We start from the raw sequence: 23,986 nt of genomic DNA, 5'->3' as shown, positions 1-23,986 counted from the left end.
AGTCACAACCTTCCCATCAGCATGGGGTAAGTTCCCGATATCTCTTTTATCTTCAAGACAATGAATACCACATGGAATATACATCTTGCTATTCCAATCTTTTCTCCTAAGACAATATGACTGGCCAAACTCTACTCTAGTCCACCATCATGACTTTGAATGGGGCTGGTTACATTGTTGTGATTCCCAACTTCCATAATATGACTGGATAGACTCTACTCTAGTCCACCATCATGACTTTGAATGGGGCTGGTTACATTGTTGTGATTCCCAACTTCCTTGCTAGGCTATCTGATAGTATGTTGACACTCGACCCTTCATCTAGGATTACTTGTTGGGACACCAACAGTGGTCTTATGTTGATAGTCACTTTTGGAACTACTGGGTCTGTCACACAGTCCTACACTTAATCCACATTCCTACGGCCTATGTTTGGGGCTTCAGCACCAAATCTTGGAAGTTCCACTAGTTTCTTTGTGGGCATTATTTTCCAGAGCAAATTTTGCCTACAGTTGCACACTAAGTTCAGGAATTGGTCTAGAGTAGTATTAAGCTTCATCTTGCTAAGATCTTTCATAGCTCATATCCTATTCTACTTTCACTACTCTCTTCCTCTCAGGAAAGGACTTTTTGCTTCTTTTGTTTGGCTCTCCTTGGTTCTATTTTTCTCTTCCTTGACTGTTTCCTATGAGGATTCCATTTGCGTCTTGCTCTTGGTTCACATTCATGTTTTTCTACAAGAAGGCTTTCTTGTTTCTTCGCATTGCTTTGGGCTCCCTCTAGCAATTGCATTGGGCTCCCTCTGGCAATTGCACCCCTTCCTTTATTATATCCATGCTGCCTTATGGCTTCTTTCTTGTTGTAACAATTTCCTCTCTGAGTGATCTTGTCCTAGATTGTCCATAACTCGCTCCTCCAACTTCTTTTTCCAAACCTCTATCTCTATTATGGCTACCCCCCCAAAGTACCATGGACACACACCCATACCCATCCATATATCAATGTCCTTACTATCCTCCTCAACCCATGCTAATCCTAGGTCCAAGAGTAGGAGGTTTAATGGTTGAAACTCTCACATTTGTAATGGAAAAGGAAGGGGCATAGTAACGGGGATTGCCATACCATGTGTAGCTTAAAAAGGTTAAGTGGATGCAATCCCACGTGATTAATCCCCAAAATTCAATCATTGGAATTTAATCCATGTGCATCCACTTAACCTTTTTAATCCATGTGTAGCTTAAAAAGGTTAAGTGGATGCAATCCCATGTGCTTAATCCCCAAAATTCAATCATTGGAATTTAAATTCAATGGGATTGGAGATCTTGTTGCACCTTGAGGTGTTTGATTAAATCTAGGGGAGACATGTGATCAAGCAGGTAACCAAGTAAAGGTGGGTGCTTTTGGGGAATCAAAGCTAGGCAATGGTTGCAATTACACTAAAACTCAAGGATAGGGCCAATGAGAGATGGGTATGTTGTTTAGACAATGCCTCTCAACATAATTACATGAATGCAAAGTAGGAGAAGAGGCGCTCATGCAACGAGAGAGGGTTCCACTTCTTGACCACAAAAAGAACTCAACGATAAGCACGAGTCTTAGAGAAATTGAGAGTCACCTCCAAATCCCAAAGATGTAGAGCTAAGAATATAGGGAAAGGGGAAGACTATGTTAGTTCAAGATGGCTCAATCGAGGACATTGCCTCTAATATGTCATCGTTATCCTTCAAGGAGTCCTCCTTGGAGGACTAAGCCCACACACAACCTACAAGATCTAGAAGAAGTTGTAAATTGCCATTTTTTTTTGGCAGAATGCCCTAACCTCGTAGAAGAACAGAGCAATCTAAAAGCAGCTCAAGAGTTGGTTAAAGTGTGCTAAGAGGGCAAGCCTCCACTAGCCAACCATGGCTACTCCCAAAAACATTCACATTGCTCAAGAGATCCTTTTTCTACAATCTTAGAAGAAAGAGTCAAAACCATCGCGGACTGAGTTTTTTCACCCGACTTTTTGACCGTGGAAAAATTGTTGTCCGACTGTGTTAGGAAAAGCAAAGAAGGCGCCCAATCTGTTTTTGATCTTCAGCTCTTTGATTATAGTATCAGTAACAAGGTGAGGCCATCAATCAGCCATGGAGGGCTGGGACAGCAACACCAAATCTACGGTCACCAAGATCCCCCTCCTCTCTACACGTGCGGGCCCCCGTGATGGCCAGCAATGGACACAGCGCCTCAAGGAGGAGTACCAGGTTCGTGACCTCCCATGTATGTATGTGGTTATTGTATGAGATGCTTCTCCATTGTTGTACGCACATGGATGTAGCTTGTATTTATTTTTACATTTATGTGAGAAATTTTCTTGCCCCCTTAATTGTATCACGTGCTATGGCAGCATGAATTCCTCTGTGCGATCACTCATGTATGTGTATATTTAGATGGAAATCCTCTTATCACCTTGTCACGTAGATGCTTACCTTGGTGCCGTGGATTACTGTAACCCTACTCCCTTCAGATATGAGGTAAGACCTCTAAACATTCCTTAAACACACGAGATCTCTAAGCATTCCATAAACACATGTTCCAAAAACTGCATGCGTTAGTCATCTATAAGCACATGTCTCCATCAAAGTTTCAGTGCATAAAGGGACGGTGAATATGAAGGAACACAAGGAACACTACTTCCTGAAAGGGTCTTGGGATTGCATTTATCTCACTTGAGCATGCTGCGCACAAGACAGATAAAATATCAATCAATATTGTTTTTTTTGGGGGAGATAGCAGTAGCTGCAGTGTCCCTGCTGCATGCTCATGATTGGTGAGGAACTGCTAAGAGAATTGCAGGATTACAATGTCTCAGTTGTGAGGAGCTGCTAGGATGAGTGGAAGCTTTGGAAGGTTGCAATGTCTGAGTGAATTGTGCATAAATCAGAGAGTGCGATTGAGGTCTGTGACAGGCAGTGGGCACTGGGTCCTTGGCAGGGCCTTGGGTGTCTGGACAGGTTGCTTACATGCTGTCCATGCTGATTTTGCCCCATATCTGGTGTCTTAACTTCTCAGGTAGTGGTCTGCTGCGGTTAGGTGCACCTTGCACTTGGTGCCATGTGGACATACAAACCCTGATTACGTGCCACTTTAGTGTTTGTAATGCGCACTACGCCCTGTTGTGAGTCCTACTCTAGGGACATGTCAGGCTACTCGCCTGGGTAGGTCCTAGCAGTCTTCCATATGTGAATCCCGCACAGTTTTGTAAGCCACTTGGAGATGATGTAAATACATATGTCTGCCAGCTTATTAGGCCATGTGCTGGGCACTGGACACGAGGTGAAATCTGACCAGATCAGGTAGAAGGCAAGAAGCAGGTGTTCCGGGCAGATTTGGGCCTGTTTGGGCATCCAGACAGCATGGGGAGGTGGCCAGGCAGGTCAGGCAGCAGATGGGCAGATCCTGCAGTCCAGAATGAGGTCGGGCAGCAGATATTACTGCTCGTGGGCTTGCTGAGCAGGCCAACAGCAAAAAGGAGCAATCAGTCTGAACTTGGTGCAAAATGATTAGCTTAAAAGCCAAACTGTCATGTGTCTAGCACCCTGCCCTTTAACTCCATGAAGACCTAAACACATGCGCAACCTCCTCATCAGGAAATTTATACCTCACCTACCACTTGTCCATGGTCTGCAACCCATAAGACGTAGGTGGAATAATGAATTCCCTTCAATTATCAAAATCAAGGGTTTGCGTCCTAGCTATAATCCTCGCCTTAGAATACATGCCAGCTGGTACAGCCAATTGGGCCTTTAACAAGCATCCAGGAGGCAACCAAGGCTATAACAAACATCCAAGACGCAACCAAGACTACGACATCAAGACTTCATTTCGGTAGAGGACAAAGGCAAGTGCCTTGCTACAGGTAATTGTAGGACAAGGGTATTTTGGAAATTGCAATAGACAAGTTGTTGTAGCAAGGAACTATTTGGAGTAGCAAGATTGGCTTTTGGTCAGTTTGATCTTTGAATACCACATGCTAGAATCATCAAGGAAAGGAAGGAGACATTAGAAGGTCAAGTTCAATGTCAAGGATTTTTACTGCATATATCTCAATTCCATAATAAAGCAAGGTTGGGGCCCTTTAGTGGTTTTTGGGACCCAAATAGGGATGTATATTCTCTCCTCTTCCCTCCTCTCCTCTCATGTTGACACACCCAATTGGGTGTCTGTATATGCTCTTTCTTCTTGTCTCTCCTCTCTCAATAGTATATGCTCTTTCTCCTTGTCTCTCCTCTCAATACGGTGCCACTTAGACATGATTATTTCTTGATGCCGCTTGTGAGGTGAAAAAAAGAAGAAAGAACCTGCCTCTATAGCTCTTCCACCTCCCAAACTTGGAAAAACTACCACGAACGGGGCACCACCAGCCACCGGCTGGAACACTCTCTCAACATTCGCCACCCACCCACACCATAAGACAGCTCAAAACCATGAAGGACAGATGATTATTTCAGCAAACACACAACACCATACACACTGTATAAACACAGCAAATACACCAAAGACCAGGACTCTGGCCAGGGTTTACTGCCAAGGGAATCACACCCTTGCGTCTGACAACCGAGCCTCTGTCTCCCGGTCCCTGTAATCTCCAAAGGGCGCCCACACCAGCAACCCTTCTTCACTTTCTCTGTAGCCTGGCTACTCTCTGTCTGCTGCAACCTGCCAATTGTCGTAGGCGAGCCCCACTGTCTCCAGCCCACACATCAGCACCACTTCTGCATCCAACACACAACCCAAGGCTCCCTCTCTGGTCAGCATCCACGCACTGCCTGCAATCACCGCCCACACAAGACCAGCTACTCTCACCAGAAGGCGCCCACACCAGCTAACCTTCACTTAGCAGCTCCCACTCTCTGTATGTCGTGACCAGCAGCTTCACCAACCCCAGAGCCTCGCACAATCCTCAACACCACAAACCCACTGCTCACCGCAGCATCACAGATATCTAGCCCAAAGCCACATCACCCAATCCTTTCCCAACAGCAGTCCTCTCTTGCCCGTCGTCACTTCAGAGCCACAGCAGCTCTCCACTTCCCTGTACACTTTCCCAGTAGCCCTCACGGCTGCTTTCTCACACGGTTACCTACAGCTGCCTTCCATTCCAGAGCAGCTCCATGGTGCCTGCCTGCAGCACTCTCTCTGTTGCTCTTTTGCTGCGCCAATCACCAGATTCTCTCTCTCTTTGCCTCTGGCTTTTTATAGCTACCAAATCAGCCTCTCACACTCTCTGTGCCTGTTACTGTCCAGCGGCCTCACACTAGGCGACCACCACTCTCACTTCTTCGCACTGCTCAACTTTTATCACCAGATGGCTCCTTTACCCGGCGGCCACCACGCTTCACGTCTGCCTTCGCCAGCCTGCAACCCTTCTTGTTGCCGGAGGTGCTTGTACTATCGCCTACAGAAGTAGCAGCTGTCATCACCGACACCAACTGCTTTACACACGGCTCCCTCTCTTCGTTGCTACTCGTTCCAGCGGGCTTCACAACACGACGGCCTGCTGGCTCACACGCGCCCGCTTTGCCTTGGCCCAGGCTCTCTTCCTCGGGCTCGCACCTGGCAGCCCCTCTGCAGCGCCAACCATACGAGGCCCCCAGCTAGCTTCTGGTCTCCCACCTGCAGCGCCTCACGCCCAGCCGCCTGAGAAGCCCCTCTCGTGCTCTTCGTCTGGGAAGCCCCGTCTGCAAAGCGACGACCATCTTCAGTTGAGCAGCCCCTTTGCTACACCCGGCAGCTTCAAAACGGCCGCCGCCTCCTTCTCTCTCGCCCTCCAGCTCCTTACCATCTTCTCGAAGCGGTCCTCTATCACCTTCTACACGTTGAGCTGGCGGCCTTCTTTTTTTCCATGTGGTTATTTTCAATTGGCCATATTACATTATTTTTATTTTTATTTTCAAAAAGCTTCAAAGCCACAAGTAATGGCCACCACTCTATTACAAGAGCCCCTTCCCCTTATACTTTTCCAGAAAATACCACCGCGCCGAATCTTCCAAAACCAGAGCTCCCCGCAGCTGCATCATTAACTTGCTAAACACAATGATTACCCATCAATTTCTAATCTCGATGCTCTGCATTTAGCAACCACCGGCACACCACACAATTGCCATGAAAACTTCAGATCACCAGCATTTTCTCCGGAACAAACACGTGCATAAACCAGCTTTCAACAAAACCACCCAGCCTGTACACTTGCCAGGGCATTCAGGGCAAAATTTATTCACACACCACACGCACCATATGTACACTGATCCAAAATACCTCTCAGATTTTAGCCTGACATACTTTGCCCAACCCCTAGCCTGCTGAATCATTTATGATCAGCAGAAAGCATATAACCATGTTTTCCTCCGATGACCACGTTTCCCTCCATCAATTCTCTGAGCATCATACAGTGTAACCAGCACATCTCTGTTCCAGGTGATCCAAGAAACACCGTCATCCTCCACAGGCATAATCTTCCATCCCACATCCCACAACATATCACCAGCACTTCTGGGAATAAAGCTCCTGACATACACACCATCCCGTCTCATCTCAAACCCAATATCCCTGATACGATCAACACCAATATCGGAGAACCAATGCAGCAGCTCCTGCTGAGGGTAAAAATTGATGAAAGCTTCATCAAAAAAAACCTATTGTGCCATAACACTTTCCTGTCCATCAGCATAAGAAGCCTCACCATCAAAGCCAGCCACCACAGACAAAACCAACTCCTCTTCAACCGACATCATTCCCAAAGCATCCACCTCAGTTCCTGTATCCTCATCTTCATCAAGGTTACCAAGAGATTCATCCATTACAGCATCCCTCTCATCCATAGCCGCAGCATCATTCAAAGCCTTCTTCTGCTTCTCTTTCTTCATAGCCTCAATTCTGATCATGGCTTTTTTAACATTCATGCACATCTCATCATCCAGCTCCAACTCAGGCTCATCATCCTGTAGACTGTCTATTTCCCACTCATCCCACACAGGTTTATTATCCAAAGATTTAAAAACAGACTCTTTCACATCACAGGCATACCTTTGTTCAGGATTCACTTGCACCTCCTCGCATTCCTCATGTATGGCTTCTTCCTGTTCAGCAACCTCATCACCAAGCCCTTCCTCATCAATAACCACGGCATCCATCTCTGCATCCTCCTCACTCGATGAAGTATCCTCTGTTCCCTCGCTAGTAGTGGTACTGCTGGTATCATCACTCGAATCAGCTTCACTCTCCTCTTCATCATTGACAGGCTTCTGGTTATCCATATTAAACTGCTTCTTATCCCCTCTCCTGTCATACAGGGTAATGACCCCTTTCCTCCAATCCTGCACAGCCTTCACTGCTCTCAGCCATGGTCTTCCCAGAATAATGGGGAATGCACCCATTCCTGCAGGCATAACATGACAATCCACAAGCACCTTCACATCAAAAGCTTCCAATTCTAATTCCTTAACCATACCTAAGCATTTGACTTTCTGATGATTAGCCAGCCGAATACGAAATCCAGATGCTTCAGCAAAATTAAGACCAAGCCTCTCCACAGCTGCCAATGTGATCACACAAATCTGTGCTCCACCATCTATGTATGCCTCTCCCAGATTCTTCCCTTTATACCACACATTCACCACAGGACATATGTCAGGTAACTCCTGGACAGATAGAACAGTCACTATCCCTTTGGCAGGCTCCTTCTCTCTCGGATTCACAAGTCTTTTCCACTGACGCTTCAAATTGGGAGCTAACTCTATCAATTGCCCAAAAGTAATGTTAGCCTTCCTTCCAGCCATATCCTCCTGCAAGCTATAGCTATCCTGCCCACCCCCTAGTGGAAAATCAGTTACCTGAAACTTCCTACGAGACCTCCTCTTCTGCTTGACTTTCACATCTTCTCCTTCTTTCACTTTTCCTTTCTTCTTGCTGGGCCCTGCAGCATCCTTACTTTCCCTTTCCTGTGGCGTCCGTTTTCCCAAAGGCATCACATCTGCTTCTGCCTCCTTCGTCTTCTCAAGGGTGACTACATCTATCACCTTAGTTTTTCCTTTCTCTTCAGCTGTGATTCCACTCGGACCTGCTTGATCCCTGATATCAATACCATAATCATTCGACCTGTCCGGTAACTGTGAAGGTAGTGGGTACATATCACCACCCATACGTTGAGGCTTATCACAATCTGTACTCAAATGACCAAGCTCACCACAATTCCAGCATGTAGGAATGAAATGACGGCCCCTACCGCGACCTCGTCCATACCCTGCTTGTCCATCTCCCCCTTCAGGAAAATTACCTCGGCCTCTACCACGTCCACCACCTGTACTTCCCATTAAATTTAAGCTCAAATTCTTCATAAGATCAACCATCTATTTCATATCCTGCCGCAATCCCTCATCAGAACCTGCAGAAACCATAGGTACTCCCTGACTAGCTTGAGGCATCATCTGCATTGCTTGACCTTCAGTGGGCTTCATCCTCTCGATCCCTGCATTCATAGGTGTAGCCTCCACTCTCCGAATCTCCGGCTGTGCTACCACTGGAATCATCCCTAGCTGATTCATCCGCTGCAATTTCCAATCTTTTGACTTAGCAATCTCCACCGCATCCTCAAAAGACCTGGGCTTCTTCAATTCCACTTTCCAGCGAATACTCCTTTTAAGTCCAGCTACAAACTTGTTCTTCTTCATCATATCAGGCGGTACCTGATTTTCTCCCAAAGCCCTGCATAGAGTCTCCCATAGCAAAGAAAATTTCTTCATATAATCATCTATTGATTCAAACTCACCTTGTGTCAGAGCTTGCACCTCATGCCAAACCTTGTCGGGGTCTTCTACCTTCTTGAACCTGTTGCTAAGTGCTGTCTTCAGTCCATCCTCAGTCATCTCAACGCGTGGAACAGCATCCCTCAATGACTCCTCATAAGCCCTGTACCAGGTCCTTGCATCTCCTTTCAAACAGATGCTCAATAGCCGCAACACCTGTACCTGCTCACTGATATGGTTGCTTATACATGCAACCTCCATCCTTTCCAAGAAATCTGCCACATCCTCATTCGGACCACCATAAAACTCTGGGTAAGACATCATCTTAACCCCAAACTTCACTTCAAATCCCAAGCAAAAACCCAAAAACACCTTCCTTCAATCTCTCACTCTGGGGCATACACCCTCGTAAGAGAAATCCTTGAGCTATCCTCTGTCAACTGAGCCACTCCTCAGCCACACAAATCCTGAGCAACTCCTCAGTGGGGGCACCAGAAGGATGTGAGGTGAAAAAAAGAAGAAAGAACCTGCCTCTATAGCTCTTCCACCTCCCAAACTTGGAAAAACTACCACGAACGGGGCACCACCAGCCACCGGCTGGAACACTCTCTCAACATTCGCCACCCACCCACACCATAAGACCGCTCAAAACCATGAAGGACAGATGATTATTTCCACAAAACACACAGCACCATACACACTGTATAAACACAACAAATACACCAAAGACCAGGACTCCGGCCAGGATTTACTGCCAAGGGAATCACACCCTTGCGTCTGACGACCAAGCCTCTGTCTCCCGGTCCCTGTAATCTCCAAAGGGCGCCCACACCAGCAACCCTTCTTCACTTTCTCTGGCGCCTGGCTACTCTCTGTCTGCTGCAACCTGCCAATTGTCGTAGGCGAGCCCCACTGTCTCCAGCCCACACATCAGCACCACTTCTGCATCCAACACACAACCCAAGGCTCCCTCTCTGGTCAGCATCCACGCACTGCCTGCAATCACCGCCCACACAAGACCAGCTACTCTCACCAGAAGGCGCCCACACCAGCTAACCTTCACTTAGCAGCTCCCACTCTCTGTATGTCGTGACCAGCAGCTTCACCAACCCCAGAGCCTCGCACAATCCTCAACACCACAAACCCACTGCTCACCGCAGCATCACAGATATCTAGCCCAAAGCCACATCACCCAATCCTTTCCCAACAGCAGTCCTCTCTTGCCCGTCGTCACTTCAGAGCCACAGCAGCTCTCCACTTCCCTGTACACTTTCCCAGTAGCCCTCACGGCTGCTTTCTCACACGGTTACCTACAGCTGCCTTCCATTCCAGAGCAGCTCCATGGTGCCTGCCTGCAGCACTCTCTCTGTTGCTCTTTTGCTGCGCCAATCACCAGATTCTCTCTCTCTTTGCCTCTGGCTTTTTATAGCTACCAAATCAGCCTCTCACACTCTCTGTGCCTGTTACTGTCCAGCGGCCTCACACTAGGCGACCACCACTCTCACTTCTTCGCACTGCTCAACTTTTATCACCAGATGGCTCCTTTACCCGGCGGGAGGTGCGTATATTTAGGCCATCCACCTTTGAAGACGCACTCTCGCTTGCGCAGAGTGCTGAAATGAAGCACAATGACGGATAGCCCAAGACGTCCCAGTCGGCTACTCCCAAGGCTAATACCTTGGGGGGAAAAGGCCAGAACTAGACGGGGTCTTCCCCAAGATAGAGCACGGGAGCCTCTGGCTCCAAGAGGCACCCAAACTTACTCCAGACCAGAAAGCGGAGACAGGCAAGACCGGTGGCAAGTTGAGTGCTGAGGAGATTGCTCAGTACAAGAAGGAGGGTAGGTGTTTCTTTTGTCATACAAAAGGACACACTTCGCGGGAGTGTCGTAAGAAGACTACTGCTCCAAAGACCGCTGCCTCTCCCTCCACGGCTTCAGTGGTGAGCCCAGCTCCCACACAGACCCCAGTGCTGCCGTATCAGATAAGCCTAATTGCAGACACAAGGTCGAAATTTTATTGGCAAACTGAAGGACTGGTTGCGCGTTCTGACGCGCTCCCCTGAACTTGTCTTCGAGTCGCTCAAGGTAGTGGGGTGGTAGAAACCGCTGCTTAAGGTCGCGGACGAATTCGTCCCACACATAAGCTGCCATACTTGCTCTGGTGTGGGCATGAGCCCACTGAGTCCACCAAGGAATGGCCTCACCTTCCAAGTACCAACTGACTTGTCAGTATCTGTTTTCCTAACTGCTTTTGGCTTGACGAACGTCCTAGCCACATTTAACCCCGGATGATGCAGGTGTTTCGAGAATTGATTGAAAAGTGTTAATATTTCTGGACGACATACTAGTATTTTCAGCTACGGTTGAGCGGCATGACATTGATGTGGAGAAAGTCCTGAAGTTGCTAGAAAGCAACGAGCTCTATGTCAATGAGAAGAAGTCAGAATTTTATTTGTTTGAGGTTCATTACCTTGGATATATAATTAGTGCAGAAGGCATTCGACTTGATTCGGCCAAGGTGGTTGAGATTGTCAATTGGGAAGTACCTCATGCTGCTCATGACATAAGATCCTCTGTGGGTATATGCCAAGCATACTCCACCCACATAGACAAGTTTTTTGATCTCTCGGCGGACCTCATCAATCTGCTAAAGGGTGCCAGACAAAAAGGCAGCGGATTTGAATGACTCCACAAGCGTTGGAGGCATTCAAGAACCTCAAGGTGGCTTTGTAAGAAGCGCCTTGTCTAGCACTTGCCTCGTGGGACGAGCTGTTCCAGGTAATCACCGATGCGAGTAATATCGGAATTGGAGGTGTATTACAACAAAATGGTCATCCAGTAGCTTACATGTCTTGTAAGTTACTACCCGTAGAAAAGAATTACTCGGTCTACGATCGAGAACTCCTTGCAGTTATTTAGACCTTGAAACATTGGAAACATTTTCTTTATGGCCATGACTTTGAGGTTCGCATTGACCATCAGGCATTACGCTGGATTCAGACAATGCGAAGTGCACAGTGGAGTGACTGATAACACCGCTAGAGCTAGATATTGCAGCAATTTGGTGCTCGACCTTGTTGGTATGGGACTAGACGACATGAAGCATACGTACATGGATTCCGAGGAATTCGGTACGCAGTGGGAACAGGCATTGGATACCACAGGACCATGCCACTTTTTGATACGCGATGGTTGGCTTTTCTACAAAGGCCGACTGTGTGTCATGAAGTCGTTCAGGACAGCTCTTCTCCATGACGCCATTACTAGTGGTCATCGAGGCATGAATTCGACTTTGGAGAAGTTAGAACGACAATATTATTGGCCAAAGATGAGGTGCGATGTGTTTGCACATGTAGGTCATCCTAGGACAGCCCTTAGCTTATGTTTGGTGCATGCTGAATTAGGGTTTTTGAAATTAGGGTTTACAAGCAAAATTAGGATTTGCGTTTTACGAGAAAGTCTAGTTTGCAGCCTAGCATGATCCTAGGGAGTTTAGAAAGCATGTAGAACTCTAAAGTTAGGGTTTTTGGGCTGATTACAACAGAAAAAACAGCAAAACAATATCATGAGTTTAGAGGCAATGGACGATGACTTTCTCAAGACTTTGGAGAGTCGTTGGGGACAGAAAGATAAAGAACGATACAAAAGGGAACAAGAACGCTATGCCCAATATGAACAAATCATCGCCGGGGCCGGGTTTAGGCAACAACTCATAGAAGAGCTTCAAGAAGAGGCGCGTCAAGGCCAGCTTCTGTACAAGCAAAGATGGCCACAACTCAAGAAGACATGGGCACAATTCATGGTAGCATCAACAAAGGTCAAGAAGGAATCACCTAGGGTTGTGAAGCAACCGATGACCGAGAGCATTTACCCAACGAAAAGAGAGCTTCTAAGACGAAAGTTCTCGGAAGACGTGATCACAGAAAGAGGTGTTTCCGAGGAGGTATCACTACCCCGGATACACATGCCAGAACCAGAACCAGAACCAGAACCAGAATCAGAACCAGAACCAGAACCAGAACCAGAACCAGAACCAGAACCAGAACCAGAACCAGAACCAGAACCACAGATCGAGCAGGTGGATCTTTCCAAATCCTATTTGCAGGAGAATGAGGTCAACCCGATAGCTCCCAAGGAGGTGGATCTCTCCAAATTCTATTTGGAGGAGGATGAGGTCATCTCGACAGTTTTTGAAGAGTTTTCAGAAGATCCAAAGATCGAGCCAGAGAACTTGAAGACCAAGTCAGAGAGCTTGGGGATTGAGTCGATGGATATGAAGTGCAATCTTCAATTGGACCAGAACAAAATCGGAGCAAAGGTGTATGGATTACCCCGGTGCTCCAAACTTAGCAGGAGGGGATGTCATGTGCATCCGTTAATCCCGATGCTCATAGACATGGATATTCTCATTAGCAAACATATGGGCAGATTTAGAGTGGATTTTGCAAGACATAACCCAATGGTTGGGACACCTTTTGGGCAAAGTTTGTACACAAAATATGACTTTTTGGACAATGTTTTGTGGGTAAAATAGACAAAACCGACTTGATTACGAATTTATATAAATAGGATCATTAGGCATTCAGTAGAATCATCATCAAAGATCAAGAGGATCCATTTGTCAGAGTCTGCAAGGCAGCAAGGATAGAGTGGTGGATTAGCAGGAGCCTTGTCCAAGTAGAGGGTTGCAGGGATCTTTGGTATGCATCATGAAGCTGTGAATCAGCAAAATCATTGTATATATAGCATGTTTTGGCAATACTGTAGATTAGGTCTCTCTCTCCTTCTCTTTTGTGTCTTTGCTAAACATAGGATTAGCGTTAATCTTCTTTGCTTAGTGTTAATCATGAACGCGCTTCTGCAATGCATGTTACACCACAGAGCATAAGCAACATGGGATTTTATTCATCAAAATGACTTATAAGGTTTATAAGTCGGTGTGCTCACACATGATTAAAGACGTGCTGCTCCTATTTTTATTTTGGGCATGGATCAGTGGACAAAAGTAGGCACCTACTTTTGGAAGAGAAAGGGAAAAGCACTTCAAAAAATAGCTAGTCAACTTCATTAAATAAGGGATTGGGGTTTCTCTCTTTGGGCATGCGCGTCCATCCTCGGCTAAGGAAAACTCTCTCTCTCTCTCTCTCTCTCTCTCTCTCTCTCTCTCTCTCGCATAGATCTGTCTGTACAGCAGCCGCCATCAGAAACTGGCCGTACAGTTTCCCTCTCTCTTGGTGCAGCCGTGCAGCTCTCCCCGCCCCCCCCCCCCCCTCCTGGCTGTACAGTGGTACAACAACCGTACAGCACGCTCTCTATTGCGCAGGCTGTGCAGCTGCCTAGGGTGTTCTTGCCTAGCTGTCCATATAGCAGCCGCCATTAGAGCTGGCCGTACAACCGGCGATAGTCAGCTGAGTTTGCCGATTTCTCTCTTTGTTGTGCAGCGGCTGTACAGCACAGGTCCACTCATGTGAAAACCAAGGGCTGAGATTGAGGCTTGTTTATGGACTGTATTGGGGACTATTTGACAGCTTTTGGGGGCTGATTTGTCCTACTGAAGAATTTTGTGGAAAAATCGGGTGTTATACACATTTGCACTTTGGTTATGTTGTAAAAAGCTTCTATTTGAAATAAAGAAGTACCTAGGGGGGGCCGGCCGTTCTGGCTTAGTGCAGTGTTTATTCATAGTTCTTGTGGTTTTTCCTGTTGTGTGTTTTCTGTCTGAATACTTGGAGAGTTGTGTCCTTCTGTTCCGGGTCATCCGCTATTTGTGACAGTGGTATCAGAGCATAGGCTTTTCTAGACTCTTTGGAAAAGAGCAAGGATTTTGGGAGAGACTCGGAAGAATTTTCTCTTCGCTTCAATACTATGGACAAGACACCACTATTGGGATACGTCATCAAAACATTGTTCGAGAACATGGTTGCAGAGTTCTAGAAGACTCTGGATGCCAATGAGTTCTATTCAAAGCAGCTAGAGAAGCTCCCGGGACAGTTGGTAGAGTCCTTGCTAAGCAAATATCGGCGCTACCCATACGTAGTCAGCTGACAGCCCTAGTGTGGGCCAACAGTCCGCCATTCTCCGGCAACAGAGTCGTCCGCGGTTGGGTCTTGGTGCTTGACTGCCTGTTGGTGTGGCTCTGAACGGTGACCATCAGAGGCGGTCTCCTGGGCTAATGAACCGGCCTCTGGTAGAAACCAAAGTGCGGTAGACTAGCAGTCACCTATCCAATTGTAGTCTAGACAATTAACAAATAAACAAGAGCTAGAATGCTCCAAAACAAAAAGGAGAACAACACCTGTTGGCCCCAAAGCTTGGTGCCCCTTTTGGTATTTCTTTATTCAATTTCAATGGAAAAGCTTAACTGAGTACAACAAAGCCAGTCAAGGAAAAGAAACTTGCATGTCCAATCTGGCAACCCTCAAGACCTCTTAGCATAGAGGATACACAGGCACGCCCGAGAGGGTGAATATCGGAAAAGAGGGGGGGGGGGGGGGGGGGGGGGAGACGGAAGTGCCAAGGGAAGAGGGGGGCGGGTAGGGTAGGGCAGAGGCACGAGAAGCGAGAGAGGGAGGGGGGACTTGAAACGAGAAAAGAGGGGAGGGCGGTATTGCGCAGAGGGGGGGGGGGGGGACCTCAAAAGCGCTCACGAACTCCTGGCATTCCATTGTTAGAAGTCATCTCCTGTCTATTTTTATACACCAGGGCCTTCGTTGTGGGTGTGCCCGCCCTTATGAGGTGTTTTCTCATTTTTCCCCACTCTTCGTATTTTTCCCCTATTTTTTTCCATTTTTCTATGGCTTGGGTGGCTTCCGTGTGGTGACAGGAGGGCCTTAATGCTGGCCGACTGAACCTTCAAGTACCCGACCACATTTCTGTTCTGGCCAACTCAGTTTAGCTGGCCGACTGGAGGTTTTTTCTGGTCTTGGAGATTCAGGACCACTCGGCTGCCTGTAGCACAGGCCGACTGGTATATGGGGCCATATAAATAGGCCCCCAGCTCCCCATTCCATTTTGTATCATACTCCGGGATCTTCTTGTGTATATAGAGCAGAGTTACACGCCTCTATCTCTCTCTCTTGTGCTGTATTTTTCTGCATGCGTTTTTTGCTCTTGTGTTCCCAGATCTCGTCATCATCTCCGCTGCGTATTCTGACATGGTATCAGAGCCTAGGCTCTAGATAGTTCTTGGGATTTGTGTGAGCAAGAGGGGGACTGTTGTGTGGCTGATTGGTGGACCGTACGGGACTGTTCAGGAAGAGGAGAAGCAAGAGGACAGCGGGCTGATTTGCTGGACAGCCACTTGCAGGTATTAGTTCTTCTTTGTTCCCACCCACCCACCCTTTTCAGAGTACATCCCCACAATGGCAGATCTTTTTGAGATGGCCGAGAGGCATGTGAAGATCCCGACACTCCCCACGTTCCCAGTGGACCGTCAGTTGGATGGGAGCAACTACGGCATATGGAAGGTTATGATGGAATCTGTTCTGGAGTCTTACGACCTCGCTGATTTCGTCGTCGTTGGGGTTCCACGGCCGGAAGTAGAGGAAGGGGAGTTACCGTCGATCCGAAAGGACCGGGAGGCTCAGACACAGATGTGGGATCGTGTCAACGCCAGGGTCCGTTCGTTTATCTTTCTCAATTGCACACCGCAGGTAATCAATCATGTAAAGCATATGACGCTGGCTAGAGGTATATGGCAGCATTTGGCCTCTCTTTACAACAGGGTATCGCCCATGAAGAGGATTTCCTTGGAAGTATAGATGCGGGTTATGAGCCGTGCAAAGTCGTCGACGATGCGGGAGCATATTAACAAGCTGCAGGCTCTTCAGCAGGAAGTTCTTCAGGTTGGGAAGGAGATATCGTCAGAGGACATGGCCATAACGTTGCTGTCGCACTTGTCCTCTCAGTACTCAGCATTTTACTCGTCTTTGATTACCACTGGCAAGCTTAGCACCATCACGTGGGAGGAGCTTGTGCCCATGGTCCTGGACCAAGAGGAACGATTCACGAACCCTCCTCAGGGTGGAGGTTCGGAGGCCTTAACTGGCCAACGGTCGAAAGGCCGTAACACGAGCAAAGGGAAGGCTTCGTCGGAGAAGTCTTCTGAGAAGAAGTCCGTTACTGACCGCGAGAAACTAAAGACAAAAAGGACCTGTAATGATTGTGGTGAGAAAGGCCACTATTGGAGGCAGTGTCCCAAGCGGAAGACCGAGAAGAGTGAAGATTCCTCAGCAGCAATCATGAAGACTCCGGCTTTTGTGCACCTGGAGGTGGTGGACACCGATGTTTCATTTTCTTTAGGCAGGGAGGAGATTGGAGGACTCTCTGCAACGGATACTCGGGAGTGGATTCTCGATAGTGGTGCTTCCAGGCACATGACTCCTTCCCGTTCCGGTTTACAGGATCTCTGCAAGTGTTCTGGTCACATTCTTACTGGGGATACATCCACTATCCCAGTTCACAGTGAGGGCAGGATGGAGATAGTTCCCGATGGCAGAGGGGGGAAGCATTCCTCCCAGGTGTTGTATGTTCCGGCACTTGGTTTTCATTTGTTGTCAGTGCATCAGGTTTGCAAGACTGGCGTATGGGTGGAGTTTGATGAGCATTTTGTTGCTCTCCGGGACAAAGCAACAGGCCAGGTGGTTTGGGAAGGCGGAGTGGAGAATGGAGTTTACAAGCTTTCAGCACTCTCTCTCCCAGGTCCTCAGGTTAGTGATGAGTGGCAGTCTAGTAATGGCCACTTAAGTGTGGATACGTTGCAGGTGCAGGCTTTCCGGGACCATATAGTACAAAAAGGCGTACATTCTTGCAAGCCTTAGGCTGCCCTAGGAAAGGTAATCTAGACTCGAAAAAGTCCTACTCTATGACCGAGCCCATGAAGGACTGAATGAAATAAGCAGCGCTGGCTGAGCCTTTTATAGGCATAATGGACACTTGTTCTTATTCTTTCTTTAGCGGTGCATTTACCCTATCAACTACTTATTTGTTGTACTAATTCTTTCTATTTGCTACTTCCCTTAGTGCTAGGCTTCATTATGGCTGAGTCTGCCTTGCATCTTCGGAGGTTTGACGGAAACTCAGTACGAAGGGCTTTGTGTGAATAGTGTGTGTGTGTGTGGAGTGCGTGTGTGAGAGCATATCTTGATACAGAGTTCTACACCCACTATTGGGCATTGATGACGTTAGTGGGGATGTCGTAGTATCTAGTCCATACTATGCATAATAGAGTTGATAGTTATAGTCTTGTGGATTGATTACCATGAGTATATAACATGCATGTTCCTAAAAGGTGAATTTGGGCATGTTCTTGGATTCATCTAGGTATATACAATGGACACTTATTCATGCTGGCCAGCTTTAATGGATGGAAAAATCCACTAGAAGCTGCCGGCCAGCCTAGAAGGGTTCCACTCCTAGCCGACCAAGTTCTGATCCCTAGGGATCTCTTCTCTTGTCCTCCTGTGTCCTACTCCAGAGTCCAGTCCCAGACGATCTGTTTTATCTGCTGCCTTTTCCATGATTAGGTTTGGGATGACATGCACATGACACTTTTATTGAAAAGGACACATGTTTTATGAGTGCCTAACTACGCACGCAAGTATGCCATGCATAAGAATGTGTTGGACAATCTCCCTTTCATTCAGCTTGTAGCAAGGGGTCATTTCGGGCGTAGACATTACATCCCTAGGTCAACTAGAATACCGTAATCTAAATATGGGTGCAGAGAAATTCCCTTGCCTCTCATATCGAGCCTATTGGCCCTTGTTGGTGCACACATAAATTCTCTATCATGAGGTGCTAGTCCACACGACCCTTTGGTGTGGACATAAGTCCTCTGCCATGAGATGTCATGTCCACGCTATGATGCCCCTCCATAGCATAGAGAATGCCTAAATAGTAACATTTTCCCCCGGCTTCTAAACAGTTGACTACAATTGAAAAGCTTCCAAGTATGCTTCTAGGAGATAGCTGCGGATACTCTTGGAAGTGTACCTCATCCATCCACTTAGCATCCATAGGTGAATAGTTCTTGAACTTCACAAGAGTAGCGTCTTTGAAGTTTGCCACTTGCAAGCTTACGCTACTTGTGAAACACAATTTGCTCTAGCTGTAACACCTCTTCGAGCTTATCCACTCTAGGTGGATCTTTCATAACTGGGTCCTTAGGCTCCGGTTCCACGTATTTGCATAAGAGGCTTACATGAAATGCATTTTGTATCCTCTAATAATAAATTGGCAAAGCCAATCGAAAAGCCACTTCATTGATCCTCTTAGTGACCTTGAATGGTCCATAATTCGTGGTAGAGAGCTTGGGGTACATCCTTGCTTTTCCAAGCATGTTGGGAAGTTTGGCTTTCTCAAATTTCAGCAATACGTCATTCTCTTTGATGTCCAATTGCCTTTTGTGCTAGTGGGTAGTTCTTTTATACTTTTCTTCAAAGCGCTCAATGGTTGTCAGCACCTGTGCATAGGCAATTTCTAGGTCCTTTACATATTCATCGGTGGCAAAAGTTTCTCCTTTTCGCGAAGGATGTATGGCAATACCACTTTGCTATACATGATCTCAAATGGGGCCTTTCCTGTAGAAGCATGCATTGTGTTGTTGTATGCAAATGTCATGTGCGTGCCATGGCTAATCCTTAACATGAATAGCATTAATCCCTGATTAGGACAAGCATCTCGATGAGATCGTGTAGTGCGAGTTGGAGCCATGATCTCCTCATAGAGCATGGAATAGATGTCTCTCTCCTCCTGAGGAATGTCGGGAATCTCCTTGTACTTCATGATGTCAATCTTATCAGGATTCACTTGGCGAGGCTCAATGGGATGACCCTTTAGCTCTAGTAATCGGAGATTGCAAAGGCAAAAGACAAGCCTCTCCAATTGTGCTGTGGTAGAGAGTTTTTTTCTCTTTCCGTGTAGCCTTGAACTGCAATCTTGTGAGAGAATTCTCAATGCAATCCGTCTCTACATTGTACAAAAAAGAAAGTGAAGTTAGAGTCAAAGAGAGAGTAGCATTTGGATATAGATTTAGAAAGAATAGGAGAGAAAGATACAAGATTCAAGAACCTTACCAAATTGGGTGTACCAATACCATATTTCTCCTGCCAAGACACTGGCTCCAACTGTGTCACCTTGAGAAATGCATTAGTTGCCCAAACATATGGCTACGGTTGCGGTAAATGAGAAGCTTATCCTCGAGCTTCTTCATAAGCTGTACACCACCTCCCACCAACTTGGTACTCGATCCATCTTGACTCTAGCTCCTCGTTGAGGTATTGCTCCTCATAAATGTGAGCAACAACATAATCACAACGCCGATTCTAGATGTCCTTAATATCTTGAACTCTACATGTGACATACGTAAGAGATTCAAGATTTAGGAAGCACCAAGGAAGCTGCAACTCTGAACGCTACATTTATAAAATAACTTATAGGAAGAGAAAGAGTCAAAGACTAAAGTTAAGGCCCAAGGGCCAAGGGTGAGCACTCGTTAGGTGACAAGGTAGTGCAAGCATTGAGAGCTTCACCAATTCTATCCATGAACTCATAAAGCAGCCCAATGGTACTTCCCTCCATGTCTATGATTTGAAGTACACTATACATGGGATGAAGTGCCTTCACAAGCCCCTTTGCATCTTGCCACCAAGTATCTCTCATGACCATACGAGAGAATGCTATAGACCTTGTCCTCCCATGCTGTCCACTCATGACACACAACAGTGCACAATAAGCCATGTCGCACTCTCACTAGTCTCTCCACCACAATAAACATATATGCGAACCAAGTTTTGGAGGGATTTAGAAGCTTAGCCCTATACATGCCCAAAACCTTTGGCCTCTTTGTGACAAAGTTCACCATGCTAGATGCAAGTGAAAATACATGGCTCATCCAATCAAGCTTCCCCACATCCTCAATCGTCAAGTCAAAGCTGTGCGCTTCACAAGGTGTCCACACAATCTTGGGAACTCCTCTAACATCTTGCCCATGGATACACAATTGGACTCATTGTTTGCGATCACTTGGACAATGTTTTCAGGGCCAATTTCATTGATTGCCTGGCGCATGTGGGACAATGTGTTATACACATTTCTCTTTCGCACATCTGTCCATCCATCACAAAGCAAAGTACAACCATACTTTGCCCAAGTGGCCTTGAGAGGCTCCATCTCCATCTCCACAGCCAGTTTCTCCTTGCAAAGGTCAATAGTCCGCAATGTTTCATAGGAGGGGTCATCCTACTCACACCCAATGCGGGAGATAGCTCTCATTGCCTTCTTTCATCGAGGAGTCTTGACAATGTGGAAGAACAATCCACATTGAATAAACAATTCATCAACTCCCTCGTTGCCTCTTTCATGGCAACCTTCTGCATCCGTGCCTCCACATGTCCTTTCTAGAACATTGGAAGACTGGTTCTTTTGCGAGGTGCCGAGCTAGAACCACCTGCAACATCGCCTTCCGTGGTATCTTCCTTTCCGATAGTGCGAGTCCTCTTGGGGACACTTTGATGTGCTTCAGGCTCTCCCAGATCGGGGATATCATCAAGGGGGATACCTAGCTGCTTGGCCTGCCATGCCTTTAGGCTATCATGGATTTCTTTTGGCACATGCTTTCTTAGCCTTGCAAGTGCGACACATAACATAAAGAAATCTCATTTTCTGAATATCACATAATATAAAGAAATCTCATTTTCTGAATATCAAAGAAGTCTCGGCCCTTGTAAAAACAATCCAAATTCACCCTATATTGCCCAAGGTAGGTAGCCTTAAGCCTCAATAGAGCAAGGGGAGGAAGACCTCCACAAGGCCCAAGGACACCAAGGAGCACACGGGGTGTCACGGGCGCACTATCACTGGCCAGCTGCTACAGTGTCGAGGAATGTGCAGGGAACCGTCTTGAAAATGCGCACGGAAAAAACGTACGAAACGTAGCGACGTGGTCTAGGGCATTATTAAAATCGGGCTAGAAAAAAAACGCGTTTCATACAAGGTGAAACGTTTCGAAATGTTTCGTATGTTTCTAGGAGGTATGAAATGGGTTTCTATGTAACAGTGCTCCGTATGGGATGCTAGGGACTTTGCACGTGCAGCCATGTCTCTGATGCTATTATCCCCCTGCGCTCGGGGGTGAGCCTGAATCGCTCTTTGGTTGGGCGGTGAGCTAGATGTCTGAGTCTCTGTGTTTTTCCTATTTGTTAATGCTTAATTGCAACATCTGCTAGCTTGGGGGCTTGACACTTAATATATTTCTTCTTCTTCTTCTCCTATTTGCTCATTCCAAGTTATGCACTTCTTAATCACAATGAAAGACGCTTCCGCTATGCCTCATGTAACACCAAATCAACGTTTTCCATTAACCCGCAGAGGAGGATAGTAAGCATTAGTTCTCATGCATGGCATTGTTCATGCATTTCATTCAGTGCTTAGATCTGATTTGGATTTTCGCCAATCATTGTAATTACTGTTTCATTCAGTAATATACTTTAGGAGTAGGTTAGGTTAAGAGTCTTCCTTTTCTTTCTCTCTGCTTCTCCGTGTCATCATTGCTTATGTGATTAGTGTTAGTCTTTGTTGCTTAGTGTTAATCTTCATCAATTACGCTTCCGCATAGTTAGCATGCTACAAAAGAGGAGCAAGGTGCACGGTTTGTTAGGCTTGAGTCCTGGCATGACATGGTTGTGCAGGTATATAGCAGTTTATATGGTATGTTTTGAAGCCGACAGTGCGTATTTATCTCGTCATGATTTGGTTTTTTCTATAGCGCGTTTCCAATGCAATAAGCTCTTCCATTGGATGACATGGTTTGTGTGCATCATGGGATTGCGCATCCTCTGGAATTATACAGAGTGGGGGTACCTTTGAATAATCAGAGTCTTTTGTGACAGGCTTTAATTAAATACATGGAAATGAACAAGGCGAATGACAATGACTGGTTTCGAATATCAGCAAATGCAGATGGCACAAAATGGAAAGGGAAATGCTGGTACATTCACAATTTGTTGAAGTATGAATTTGACTTGCAGTTCGACATCCCTGTGACCTATCCTACAACCGCACCTGAACTCGAACTCCCAGAACTAGATGGCAAGACCGCCAAGGTTAATATTCGGTTTGATCCTTGAAATCTCTCTTAAAGTAGTTAATCTCTCTCTCTCTCTCTCTCTCTCTCTCTCTCTCTCCCCTTTTTTTTATAGGTGCAACTTGTTTCTGCAGATGTACAGGGGTGGAAAGATATGCTTGACTATACATTTTAAGCCACTGTGGGCAAAGAATTGGTATGGTCAGCTTTAAATGCGTTATGCTTGTGGAGATTTTATTTTTGCTTTAAAGATGTTAAAGCGGCTAATGTCAGTTGATTGTTTTTATGTTTGATAGCCCCAGGTTTGGGATTGCACATGCCTTATGCTTAGGGCTTGGACCTTGGTTAGCAGCTGAAGTTCCACACTTGGTGGATACAGGAATGGTCCAACATAAAGATGATGCGTCCGGAAGCCTGAAAGTCTAATGTAGAAGCACGGCCTTCGATGTGAAGTTCTGATATCGTCAATCTCATAATTCAGTAGCATCGGTTCTTAGTTGGACCAAAACGATTTGCTCTATGTTGTATGCATGATATCCAACCTGTCGGGGGCTGCGACAGTAAGTTTGGATGCACTCATCCCATCCAATGCTAGAAAAAAACCATCCTTTAGTGTATTTTGCACCGGTTAAAAACCGATTGATTTTACTCGTCTTGACAAAACGTGAGAAAATTTATAGGTTTTTATGATTAAAAACCGGTTAATAATGTGACTTTGGATAGGGAAAACCGATTGGACTCCAACTTGTCTTTTTGCTCATTGGCTGGCTGGGAAAAAAGTTTCTCTAGCACTGATCCCATCTCCAAAAATGGGTCTGGTTCTGATGTGTTCACACTTCTCTTGATTTTGGATATTGTTTTTTTCTTTTTCTTTTAAGAACAGGATCCATCACTTGTGACGGAAGACAATTAATGGGGTGGATGGATGTCCGTTACTATACTGCATCATGTAGATCAAACTAAACCAATTCTACCCAGTTAAAAGGATTGGTATACATCTCTACAAGATGCTATGGAAAATATCAAGCCAAGGTCATTATTAGGTATAATCGTTTTTGTTCCAAGTAATGGTGTTACTAAATAGCTTTCGAATGTTCTCTACGTTTTAAACAGCAACAT

The 23,986-nt window shown here is 46.3% G+C and overlaps 1 protein-coding gene across 1 annotated transcript; it reads left to right on the top strand.

Annotated features, from left to right (window-relative positions):
• Positions 1 to 1,935: 1,935 nt before the first annotated feature.
• On the top strand, positions 1,936 to 23,575 carry LOC147629505 (ubiquitin-fold modifier-conjugating enzyme). Its single transcript, XM_086812766.1, has 4 exons — positions 1,936 to 2,243; positions 22,674 to 22,886; positions 23,002 to 23,063; positions 23,164 to 23,575. The coding sequence occupies exons 1-4, from the start codon at positions 2,127 to 2,129 to the stop codon at positions 23,291 to 23,293; spliced, it is 522 nt and encodes a 173-aa protein (XP_086668892.1). The 5' UTR covers positions 1,936 to 2,126; the 3' UTR covers positions 23,294 to 23,575.
• Positions 23,576 to 23,986: the final 411 nt, after the last annotated feature.

This window comes from Cibotium barometz, chromosome 18 (genome assembly GCF_041138505.1).
Source record: "Cibotium barometz isolate CiBa-2024 chromosome 18, ASM4113850v1, whole genome shotgun sequence".
NCBI classification, from domain to species: Eukaryota; Viridiplantae; Streptophyta; class Polypodiopsida; order Cyatheales; family Cibotiaceae; genus Cibotium; species Cibotium barometz.
This window is presented reverse-complemented; position numbering and strand designations above follow the sequence as displayed.